Consider the following 13,084-nt stretch of genomic DNA (forward strand, 5'->3'; position numbering starts at 1 on the left):
ACCTCTGCGAGCATGGGCTGAAAGTTCTTGTGCAACTCCTTCAGGCCTCCTGCGTGCATACTGCAGTGCCACGTGGCTAACACTTGTGCTCTGCTTGTGCTGCTTGTGCTCTGGAAGCACTCTGCAAGACACCACAGAGCTTCCTTACACACGGGTCTAATTAGTCAAAATGTCAGCCTGTGTCACACAGATTAAAGGATTAAAGGGATAGGACACAAGTATTTGCTGGAAACTGAATGTATGACTTAAATCTTTGGCATAAATACAGCTGTTCATGCTACCAGTAACATAAATAGGAGGGTAGTGGTGATGGTATACATGTTTAAAGCTCCTTATTAGGAACAGGTCTGTGAATTCCTCCTCCTACTGGTAGCCATTTCAGGAAAATCTGTTCAATATGGTGGGTAATAATCTATCAATACTTTATGGGATCTGCCTAAAGCACTTCCAACACAAGCTGTTAAGAGTTAGCAAGTTTACTTATATAAATTTTGTTAGCAAGTAATCAACTATTCTCAATTACTGATATAACACACAAGCAAGATTTGCTGTACCCACTGATCTAGTAATAGAAGGAACACATCTATCTTTAAAATATTTCATTTATTCTAGACACAATAGCTTTTGATTTAGTCACTAGCAGAATCTGAGCATGCAATTCCCTGGTATTCAAGAAGTCAGGGTTGACAAGTTTCCTACCATATTTACACACAGAGAATCACCATCTTGAAATTTATCCTGGAATTATTTGTTACTGATTTTTGTACTTGACATTTTCAAAATTAGTTTTCTTTAATCAGAAGATGAAAAGGGTACCCACATCAAATTCTAGGAATAACATATTGCTTCTCAGCTTTCTCTATATATACTCCACTGATGTCAGGAAGTTAATCTGGTGTAAAAACTAATGAGAAACTGGAACCAGTCCCAGTGCATATTTGCTGCATTTCTTCCCATAAAGGAACACACCTTTTATGAATACTGAGGGAATAGGGAGAATCAAGAGTGATTTTATTTATTTAACAACCACAAATGCTTACTAAATATTGGATCACTACTGTTGAAGTTAGAGTCAAAAACTAAAATTTTCAAGGGAGAGCTTTAGTCATCCCATCTGCACGTTGAAAGCTGAGCATAATATAGATTAGACCAATACTTCACCAGAAATAGGCAACAGAAAGATTGTTTCATAAATGAAATGCCTGTTTAGTAATGGCACATACAAGATCATCATATTAGGATATTTATATATTATGGAATATAATATGATATTGCATAATATGGAAGCGATCACCAATAATACATATATGGATGAAATTGTATTTCTTCAATCGGATCAGGTCTAAGTAATTAATTGTGACTGCAGCTTGTAAACTCAAGATTGCAGATTAATAAGAATGTCGACTATGAAATAATATGTACATAATATCTAAAAGCATATATGGGGCTTTACATAATTATTTAGAGAATATGCATTATCATAATAGTGAAATGTGAACATTGTTCACAAAACACAAATACACTGGCCTACATCCAGAATAGTGTTGTGCTGGTGTAAGAAAGTCTGCTCCAGACAAGCATCTGCACTGGTGGAAGGTGTTAACAAGTTGCACAATCCTGTATGTGTCCTGGAGAAGGTCTTCCACTAACAGTTGCCCAACATTGCAGAGCACCACAACTTTGCGCAGCTCTGCAAACTTCTAAAGTACACACAATTATTTCAATGCCTCATGCAAACTAGTCTGGATGTCAGACACTTTGTTTCCAATTTAGTGAAAAACCCATAATGTTGTGCATCTTGATTCTAGCAAGAGAGGAGGAGCCAAGATGCTCTGGCATTTAGGCACCTTCACCTGCTACTGCACCATAGGAGATAAGTGCTGTCAGGTGCTCCAAGCTCTGAAAGAGGCTTTGCTTGGAAGTCCTGACTCCATAATCTCTTATTATGGACAGGTGGAAGGAGAGGCTCCCAGGCAAAGCCTAGACCCGCCCCCGCCCCCCGCCCCCATTTCCCCTTGTTCCATCTTGCCAATGACAGCTTCTGCTTTCCAGTCCCAGGAGGAAAGCAGAATGAGTGCATTTACATATCAGAATGAATGCATTTACATAAATACCTAGGCAGGTACTGGAGGCAGAGGCAGCATTACAAATGTGGAATTCCTTTCCTAAAGAAGGTCAGGCTGGCTCCCTCATTTATTGTCTTTAGACAATGGCCAAGATCTTCCTTTTTAGGAAGCTGGATTGCAAACCACAGAGTTAGTGCCATAGCAGCAATTCCTCTTCTTCTGAATTTACAAGCCACTGATAAAGAGCTAATGCTCTGCCTGCTACTGGCAAGGTGGTTGCTGCACACTGACAATGGGTGTGAACTTATGACCTTATTATGCTGACAAATGGGAAACAAATGCAGACAAGAAGATCTAAAACATAGTTTGCCTGTTGCACATTTGGAAGGTCAAACCATGGTTAGCGCAAACCACAGTTTTGTGTTAGGAACTGTCTGAACCCAATCTTAAGTAGCTAACTTTATTTAGCCACTAACAATAATGAGACCCAAATAAACACACAATTAAGTGCATTTATACCTCACTGATTTTAATGGGACTTAGACCTCTTAACTGGAAGCCAGATTATGCCAAGTATAAATTAATTTTAATGGGGAAAAATACAACCAGCATCAGAAATGTCTATAGTTCTATTACTAAAACAGACATAAACTTGCTTTTCATACCAGTGTCAATGAATGCTGAAAATCATTAACGTAAATTTCAAGATTTCCTTATGACATGATATTCTTACAAGGAAATCTAAAAACTGACTATGCATTGAAGTGCTCATGGTTACCTTTTATTAATCTCTGCCTCATTTTGACTGTATATAACCTGTTTAGGCGCTTATTAAATATACTTCATTTTTACCTGTAGTAGCAGCAATTCTTGCTTCTATTTCAGACATATCAGCACTCATTCGCTTGCCTTCTCCTGAAACAAGGGTTGACTGTGGTCGCCCACGAACATCTGATAAGCTCTCTACACTGCTACCGCGAGACGGAGGTAAACTCAGACGGCCAGGTTCTCCCTGTGGAAAATTATTGTTTTTAAATTTAACACGAAGACATACATTTTTCAACTGAAATTCTTAAAGTGACATGACAAGGTCCATAACTACTGCTGCTCCACAGGAAGGGCGTGTATATGTATTTTTATATGTGTTATACAGATGCATTTGATTGTTTTCATGTGTGTTGAGAGCTGGTTATTTATATATATTTTTTGTTCACAGGTTTTGCAGTTTTTTTCCTTTTTCCACAGGAAGGACTAAGCACAGATCTGGGCTTCCAATTTCTATTAAGGAATAAGCTTACTCAATTAAGTCATAAATCTAATTTTTAAAAACTGCTTGCAAGTCTGGCTCACCATGATAAAAAAAGCGTAAGTCAAATTTTTTCGTTTATTTTCAACACAAGCTTTCAATATGAATTTACTGTGGGAATTTGAAATATATACATTAAACAATGTTAATTGCTAAAGCACAAGTTTCTGTGAGTTCCTTTAAGTGATATTATATCTACATTCTTACCGACTGCTTTGCTGAATTTTTCATTTGCTGGGCCAGTTTTGATTCTAAGCGTTTAATAGTGTCATTGGTAGCAGTTCCTTGGAAGTCATTTGGGTCCATGTTAACATCACTCTTGTTACTGGTATTTGTGGAGGTCATATCCATAATTGAACCTATAAATATTAGAAGTAGTTTGCTTTAGTTGAGAAGGCACTTATGAAAAATATATGCATTTATTCTAATATTTGTTGCAGGTATATTTTTAGAAACATTTTGAAAAACAGTCTGTTTGAAAAATAGACTGTGGAAATATAGCTTTAATATTTTTGCCAAAGCAGCAGACTGTTCTCTGCATTTTGAAAAATCAGATCTTTGAAAATAAAGCTCAATCTCTTGATATAATAAATCACCAAGAGGCAGCAGTTTGTTTGGAAATGTGACAGGCAAGTTTACAGATGGAAACCACACTGGGTGTCACAAATCCTCTCACCTTAAAAGGGCTGTGTGCTGCAGAAGTCTTTAACTAAACCCTGGTTTCAGAATGTTACGAAAGTGGCAGCTTTTAAGATGGACTATAAAGTTGCTACATTTCTCCTTTTTTTTTTGCATGTGTATAATATTTTGGTTGGTTGGCAATAAACTTTGTGGGCAATATATTCATACAGGAAGCAGGCTTTCAGCTAGTTTTTTAGAACCCTGAGTTGCTACAGTAATTCACAACTTCCACTGAAAGGGATTCTGTAGGCTATTAAAATTATTGCTCAGTTACTGCTTTCCTAATTAAACTTTGTTTTTTATACATAGGGGCATAGGAAGCAGTGGCTTTCTTTTGGTTCCAAACAATCCTAATAATTTACTTGCAAGAACTAGGCATCATGGTTGTTCCACAGGGTCTGAAAAGCATTTGAAAAGTATGTAGGGGAATCACCTATTGCACAATATCAGGTCATTCACACAGTCAAAAACTGTGTTCTACCTGGGTGTGAGCTGTGTGTGCTCCCAATTTCCGGATGTGTGGAAGCAAAGTAAGACGAAAATGGAGGATTGGTTTCACTTACCGTGAAGGCTTCTTCTGGTTGCTGAAGCCAGGGAAATCTCTATGGGTTATCCCACTCCAGGACCTCCAAGGCAGGAAAGAACTTGATCATGGTGTGGAGAGAGAGAAATTCTTTTCCCTCTCACACAACACTAGAACCAAGGAGCACTCTATGAAAATGATTGCCAGGAGGTCTAGGACCAACAAACGGAAGTACTTTTTCACACAACGCATGATCCACTTGTGGAACTCTCTGCCACAGGATGTGGTGGCAGCCAACAACCTGGATGGCTTTAAGAGGAGTTTGGATAACTTCATGGAGAAGAGGTCTATCAATGGCTACCAGTTGGAGGGCTGCAGTCCACCTCCAGCCTCAAAGGCAGGATGCCTCTGAGTACCAGTTGCAGGGGAGTAATGGCAGGAGAGAGGGCACGCCCTCAACTCCTGCTTGTGGCTTCCTGCGGCATCTAGTGGGCCACTGTGTGAAACAGGATGCTGGACTAGATGGGCCTTGGGCCTGATCCAGCAGGGCTGTTCTTATGCCTACCCAAGCCCGAGGGGGATAACCCCGCCCCAGTTCTTTCAGGCCGAGAGGGCGTAAGCAAGCATGTACCCTAGAAAGAGGATATCAAGGTAGAGAAGGACAGACAGGGAAGGCAGAACTGAGCAGTGTCCTGGTCTGTGTGCACCACTAACCCCAACCCCTCGTCGGTAATAGGTCAGAGTGCCACAGCTGGGTGGGTCGAGATGTCCCTGGCTTCAGCAACCAGAAGAAGCCTTCATGGTAAGTGAAACCAATGTTCCGTTCTTGGTTGTTGTAAGACAGGGACATCTCTATGGGACATACCACAGCTGACCAACACGGGCGGGGGCAGTCTGACCTACTGTCGAGGAAGAACGTGTTGCAGTACCCGCCATCCGAAGTAGGCTTGGGAGGATGCATATTCGTCGATTTTGTAGTGCTTTGTTAATGCAGAGGATGACGCCCACATGACGGCCCTGCCTATCTCATCAACTGATGCATTTGTGGAGAAGGCTGCTGAGGTTGCTGCCGCCCTTGTTGAGTGAGCCAGAATGGAAACGGGTGACCTGAGGTGTTGGGCTTCGTAAGCCATAGCAATGCATGCTTTTATCCACCTTGCTATGGTAGAAGATGACACTGCTGAGCCCATGGACTGAAGGTGAAATGACACAAACATAGTTTCTGAATTTCTGAAAGAAGCTGAATGTTTTATGTAGACTTTCAGGCAACGTCGAACATCCAACTTGTGCCACCACTTTTCGGAAGGGTGAGATGCCTTAGGGCAAAAGGACGGTAAGAAAATGTCCTGTGACAAATGAAAGGAAGACGAGACCTTCAGGCGAATGAAGGGGTTGGGGATCAGGCATACTACGTCTTCGAGGAAAATGCAGAAGGACTTGTTTACTGATAAGGCCCGAAGTTCAGATATCCTCCTGGCAGAAGTGATTGCTATGAGGAAGGCTAATTTGAACGACAGAATCTGGATGGGAATGGTCCAAATTGGTTTGAATGGTTGTGACTGAAGAGCGCGAAGGACGATATGCAGGTCCCAGGTGGGAAACCTGTGGACTGTTGGCGGGGACAAGAGAGATGCGCCCCTCAGAAAGCGGCGGAGATGAGGGTGAGCCTGAGAGATCTGTAATGTGCTGCCGGAGCTCAATGGAAGTAATGAAGCCGCCTGTCTTTTTAGGGTATTTGGCCTGAGGCCCTTTTCCAGCCCTTCCTGAAGAAAACGAAGGTGGTGCTGTAGTGTGACGAAGCCCCTTGGAATGGAATGCCGGGCCATCCAATGCAGGACCATCCTCCAGGTGTACTGGTATACCCTTTCCGTTGACACTCGAGGTGATGCTAGCATCTAGTACGCCTCCAGAGAAGCCTTGCCATCATCTGCCGCTCAGTCTCTAGGTGGCAAGACGCAAGCAGGTCAGGTTGGGATGGTGAAGTGGACCCTGTGATAGTAGGTCGTGGTCTGGAGGTAACTCCCATGGTGGGACGACTGACATGTGAAGCAACTCCGGAAACCAGGGGCGCCGGGGCCAGAAAGGAGCTATGAGAAGGACTTCGGCCTGAAGGAGGCGGATTCTGCATAGGACTCTCACCAAGAGGGGGGTCAGGGGGGAGGTGTAGAGAAGTCCCTCCGACCACTGGACTGACATTTTATTTTTTTTTTATTTATTGTTAAATTTATATACCACCTTTCATTAAAGCAATCCCAAGGTGGTTTACAGCAAAAATTTTTTAACACAAGATGGTAAAAAAGACACAATTAAAATATTAAGTGGGGGGGGGAGATATTAAACAAATCTAATTAAAAAATTTAAAACAAAAAGCATAAAAGCAATAAAGATTATAAAGAGCAGCAGCAGAGAATCAAATAAATGCCTGGGCAAAAAGCCAAGATCTTACATTTTTTTCTGAAAGCTGTGATGGAAACTGAGGAGCATATAGCCACCGGGAGGGCATTCCAGAGTCTGGGGGCAGCAACAGAGAAGGCCCTGTCCCGCATACACGACAACCGAGCCTCCCTCATTGTCGGCACCCGGACTAAGGCATGGGTAACTGTGGCCAGATCTGCCTTCTCGAGAAAGGGACGCAGCTGGCGCACTAGCCGAAGCCGTACAAAGGCACCCCTGGCCACTGCCTCCACCTGAGCTTCCAAAAGCAGAGCTGGGTCCAATAATACCCCCAAGCTGCGTACTTGTTCCTTCAAGGGGAGTGCAACCCCATCCAGAACCGGTAAAATCTCCTCATCCCGATTGGCTCTTCTACTGACCAACATCACCTCCATCTTGTCTGGATTTAATTTCAGATTATTAGTCCACATCCAGCCCAATATGGCCTCCAGCCCCCGATTCAGGACATCCACCGCCTCCCTACGATCAGGTGACATGGAGAGATAGAGATGGCGTCGACCACTGTTGCGCCTGGACAAAGGAATCTCAATATGTAACTGGGTAGCTTCGTGTTGGATGGGGCTGCGAACAGGTCCAGCACTGGTACTCCCATGCGCCTCGTGATCTGATTGAAGATCCTGGGATACAGACTCCACTCCCCTGGGGAGACATCCATGCGACTGAGCCAGTCTGCCACCACATTCAGTTCTCCCTTGACGTGGTGAGCTATTATGGACCCCAAGTGTTCCTCTGCCCAGGAGAGCAGAAGCACTACCCCCTGATGCAATGAACAGGAACGAGTTCTCCCCTCCCTGTTGAGGTACACTTTAGCCGTTGTGTTGTCGGTCTTGACCAACACATGGGCAAAGTGGAGGGACGACTGGAATGCCAGGAGGGCTGGCTGGCTGGCTGGCAGTTCCCTCCAGTTTATTCTGTTTTTCTGTTCCTGGGGGGACCAGAACCCCTGAGTAGAGGTTTAGGCAATGAGCCCCGCAACCCCTATCACTTGATCCTGGGGGGATCTAGGAAGGGCTTGCCGCGTAGAAGGTTGTTGGAGTCCAACCATCAGTGGGGTGAGGTCCGGGTCGGAGCTAGAAGGGTTAGCATGATCTTGGGTGGCCACAATCAGGTCCAAGAGTTGCGCTAGGGTGCTGAGGGGCACAGTTAGAGTCAATAGGACTAGCCTGACCTCTGACTGAAGGGTGACCAAGCGGTCCGGAGGTAGAGACAGGGTGGCCACCACTGTGTCTATTACTACTCCTAGGTGACGCAGTTGGTGGGACAGAGTCAGCTGACTTTTTTCGTGGTTTACAAGGAAGCCATGAAGATCCAGGGTAGACAATGTGCTCTGGAGGTGCCTTTGAGCCTCCTGTGGAGAGTGGGACCGAAGGTGTAGGTTGTCCAGATACGCAAAAACTCACACCCCCAAAAGGCGGAGGTGGGCCACTAGTAGGGCTAGGACCTTTGTGAAGATGTGAGGGGCAGAGGAGAGGCTGAAGGGCAAGACCGTATATCGGAAATGCCGGCCTGCGTATTTGAAACGAAGGTACCTCCTGCTGTCTGGGTGGATCAGGTAGGCCTCATTTAAGTTGACGGAAACCAGGAGATTGTGTTGGTGAAGTGCCTCCAAGATTGATCTTAGGGTCTCCATGCAAAAGTGGTCCCGGTGTACTGATTTGTTTAAACGTTTTAAGTTCAGCATGGCCCTTTGGGTGCCGTCTTTTTTCGGAACTGTAAACAAAATAGAATAAACTCCTCTTCCCTCCTCTAGGGTGCCGGCTTGATTGCCCTGATGTCCTGCAGATGCTGTATGGCTTGGAGCATTTGGGAGTGCTTTGCGAAGGACCGAGACCTTGGTGTTGGTAGGAACTTGTAGGAGGGAGGAGTGTGAAATTCTATTCTGTAACCCTGTCTGATATGTTTAGGACCCAGGTGTCTGAGGTCGAGGACTCCCAGGCATGGAGAAACTCGGACAAATGCCCCGCCCATGCCAGGTAGGCCTTGCGTCATTGCTGTTGTTTGGGCTTTGAATGTGGGGTGGGCCTGAAGGAGCTGGAGCCTCTGAAAGGGTGTTGTTGTCTATTCCAGAAGCCCCTCTGGTTTCTGTTGTCCGTGCCTCTGAATGAATGAAAACCCCGAAAAGGCTGGTTGGATTGTTGATATTGGAGGGGCCTCTGAAAGGGACCCCTGTCTGGTGTCTTTAAGCTGGAAGAGGGCATAGTCTTTCACTTGTCCTTGGAATCTATCAGTACATCTTTTAAGGCAGAGTCTCCAAAATGTTTGGTGGCATCACCCCCACCCCCCACTTCTGACCATTCGCCCTCCGGGTTCCTGCTTAGGTTTAGTTTGCAGGCCAATTGTTTTTATGATCTTGTTCATGAGAGGGGAATAGTCCTCAGCCACAAATAAACGCTGGGATACTGGCAAGGAGCCCCCCCACTTCTGACCATTCGCCCTCCTCCTTAGTCGGGACAGTATCTGAATCAGGATCAGGTTGAGGATCCAGCGGGAGTTCCTGGTCATGGTCAGAGTCCTCAGAGGAGTGTGGCTCCTGATCAATGACAATAGTGGCAGTTGGCTCAGTGTGTTTTAGCTTAGCCTTAGCCCTTTTGGGGGTAGGGCTAACGGAAGTGCTAGAGAAGGAATAAAGACTAGGAGACCTCTGTCTGGCCTTTCTTTTTGCCTTTTTTGCTTTTGGTTTTTTGGGAGGCCTGACTTGCAAAACAGTGTCCACAATCACATTTTTAAACCAGGCCTGCCATTCGGGTAGAATCACTTTGGGGAGGGTTATGGCTGGGCTCTGGTGGGCAGCAGGTGCAGAACTTGCTAGGCCTGAGGAGGTGGAGGATGATTTAGGACCAGATCCCGCCTGCCCATGGGAGGACGAAGAGTGCTGGCCCTTGTCCCCAAACCCCACGCGAGAAGTACTTGCAGCTTTGGTTGAAGGTGGGGAGGATGCCGCCATTTTAGATTGTTCCTGGCGTTGGGCCTGAAGACTGATGGCCCGGACCTCCTGCAAAGTCAGAGGTGGGTTAGCCAGGGGGCGCCTGCAAAAGCGGACCTCTTCTTCCCCTGCTGTAGCCTGGAGCTCTCCTTTGTGGCAGGCCGCGATGGATCACGTCTCTCGGCCTGAGGGCAGGAGATGCGTGGCAGTCCCGCTGGCGTACGGCAAGAGAGGCTGAAAAGCGGCTGACGCTAAGGTGGCAGGGGCTTTGGCCGGCTGAGCGGCGGGTGAAGGTGCTGCCAGAAGCACGGGAGCAGGACGATTGGGCAGCTGAGAAGCGACCGACGAAGCTGCCGGCAGCATGGTCGAGGGACAAGTAGGCGGCTGTTCAGTGGCTGTTGCTGCTGCTGGCAAGGCTTGCCAGGTGAAAAATGGGCCTTTGAAGGGCCGCGAACGCCCGGGCCCAAAGGCTCTTTGATTTGGTCCCATGGGGACTAGAATAATTATCCTGCCCTTAAAGTCTTCTCCATGCAACGGAGGAGAAGTGGGGAGGAGGGATGGGGGGGGGAGGAAAGAAGCAGAAGAGGAAGAAAAAGTAGGTTTGTTTTGTTTTTGTTTTAGTAGAGGAAGTTAAGGAGAAAAAGGTGAAGAAAAAATTGGAAGATAGGAGGTAAGAAGGAGGAAAAACGCTCAGGGTGCAAAAGAAAGAGAAAAAAGCTGCCTGGAGCTGCCAAAGGACAGAAAGAACTGGGGCGGGGTTATCTCGGCTCGGGTAGGCGTGTCTTTCTTTCTTATCCAATCAAGTTCTGTTCTGCCTTGGCGCTCCTGGAGGGGGATAACCCATAGAGATGTCCCTCTCTTACAGCAACCAAGAACCTGGGTTAAAGTGATGGTGTGGAAGCAAGGTAGGAGGAAAAACCTTGCTTCCACACAATCACTTCTACCCAGTTTTTCCTCCTACCTTGCTTCCAAACAACCAAAAATTGGGTGCACACACAGGCTCCCAAACCCGGGGAGAACACAGCTCTTGGTTGTGTGAATGACCTCAGTGTCTACTTCTGCAATAAGAGTATTACCCAATACAGCAGCACTAGTATGAAGTTCCCAGTCTACCCTATTGCTACCTAAGCATTGCTGATTGTGATGCTTTGCCAGTGCAGTGAATGGCCTGTAAGACTGGACCTAAAGTGTGCCTGTTTCAAATCCTGTATCACATTGCCCAACAATCAATTACTTCTGCACACAATCTGCTTACCCGTACTAGTGGCAGAGTTGCTTTGGCCTTCATCAGAGTATTGACAAGGATACTGCAAAGGTTCATCAGCTCCTGGAAAGTACTGCAAAGAAGTAAAGTTGGAAGAGCCTAATAATTAACAATTTTATACTCCCTTATCCTAGCAACTGAATTCAGCAAGATAAGGTACAAAGAACAATACTACTTTGCCTCCCATTTGGCCTGTTAGAGAAACTCAGGAACTAAAGTCAGACACAACACTAAAGGACTGTGCGCGTGTCTATACTCCAATGGCTGGTACATCCTAAGGATAGTTTTTTTAAAAAAGCAAGCAGGAAGTTTCAATCTTACCTTGTGTGCAAAAATCAGGAAGGGAAGGAGAAGCGAGTTAATCTGAGGCTCATCCCTGTACATTAGGTCATGGTTCAGAGTTATGCCTGAACCAAGCCAAGGACTATTTTTAAAAAAGCAATTTCCTTGTCTTCTACCTATTACTACTACGATGAATATTTATATACTGTTCTTCAATCAAAGTTCTCAAAGAAAATTTGTAATTTTCAGTTTAGTCAAATCACGTCATTGTTTAAAGCAAAATGTCACTGAAACATAAAAATGCTTAGGAAGTAAACAGAAGAGAAAGTGTAGCATGCCTTGCAAATAGTGCTGCCATCAAGCAAAGACTGAAGTAACCAACTATTATGTTGGCCCTACTAGTAAAAAGATATTGGCTCACAAACCAAATAATGAAACACATGCGTTAGGCATTATGGGGACGTGGTGGTGGTGGTGGTGAAAACATGCTCATAGTTCCGTGAGCCCATGTCCTCTGTGTGTTGTGGAACAGAGCAAGTGGGGACTTCTTGTGCAGCATTCTTTTCTCCTGAAGCCCTCTGTCACCACAGAAACATCACAGAGGGCTGAGATGCATTTCTGTGGCAACAGAAGGCTTCAAGGGGAAGGGAGAGCAATGCACAAGAAGTTCTTTCTTGCTCAGATATGCAACAACGTACGTGCAATGGGGGCACACAGAGCAGTGTGTGCATTCCCCACATCCTCCTAATGCCTGCAACACATGCACTTTGTTAGCTGATACTGAGCCATTGTATATGTTACAACAGAGGGATTATTGAACTTCAGGGATGTCTGGCAAATAATAAAAGGCCATAGTTGTGTGGGAGAGTTAATATGACTGCATGCATTTATTTAATTTATGTATTTATTTTATTCATTTGATTTATATACCGCCCTTCCAAAAATGGCTCAGGGCGGTTTACATCAAAATAAAACCACTGAAATCAATTAATTAAAAACAAAACTATAAAAAACAGCATAAAACGAATTAATAATTAAAACATTTAAACAGTTAAAAACCCTGGAGAACCAGGCTGAACATTTACAGCAGTTAAAAACATTTTACAACAATATTAAAAACTCTGGAAGGCCAGTCCAAACAAATCAGTTTTAAGGGTTCTCCTGAAGGCCAGCAATGAATTCAGGTTACGGATTTCTACTGTGAGTGCATTCCACGGCCCCTGGGAAGCTACAGAGAAGGCCCACCTCGGAGTCACCACCAGACGAACCAGTGGTAACTGGAGATGGATCTCCTCAGATGACCTTAACGTGCAGTGGGGATCATGTAGAAGATGGTGCTCTCTATGAGCCCCATCAGGAAAGACTGTATAAAGTCTTATAAATGATTTGCTAACACAACGCATGCTGTTGATATGCTTGCACAAGTGGAGATCCAGGTTGAGTGGAACCCTGGGTTTTAAAGTCATTGCAAATACAGAAAGTCCTCAACTTAAGACTTTCCAAGTTAAGATAAATGGCACTGAAGCCATTTTTAAATTGCTACCTTTGTTTGTATGCCTTTATATATTGCCCTATATAAAACTCA

General features: G+C 44.9%; 1 protein-coding gene across 6 annotated transcripts in view; it reads right to left on the bottom strand.

Moving 5' to 3' along the window:
• The window catches only part of MAP3K7 (mitogen-activated protein kinase kinase kinase 7), a 52,464-nt gene that overhangs the window by 20,625 nt on the left and 18,755 nt on the right, over positions 1 to 13,084 (bottom strand). For all 6 annotated transcript variants that reach the window (XM_053287413.1, XM_053287412.1, XM_053287411.1 and 3 more), the window contains 3 exons: positions 11,209 to 11,290; positions 3,580 to 3,731; positions 2,919 to 3,078 (listed from right to left, as the gene is read on the bottom strand). In XM_053287413.1, the coding sequence (XP_053143388.1) occupies positions 2,919 to 3,078; positions 3,580 to 3,731; positions 11,209 to 11,290 (394 nt within the window). The remainder of the gene's footprint in view (positions 1 to 2,918; positions 3,079 to 3,579; positions 3,732 to 11,208; positions 11,291 to 13,084) is intronic.

The sequence above is a fragment of the Hemicordylus capensis genome, chromosome 1 (genome assembly GCF_027244095.1).
Source record: "Hemicordylus capensis ecotype Gifberg chromosome 1, rHemCap1.1.pri, whole genome shotgun sequence".
Lineage (NCBI taxonomy): Eukaryota > Metazoa > Chordata > Lepidosauria > Squamata > Cordylidae > Hemicordylus > Hemicordylus capensis.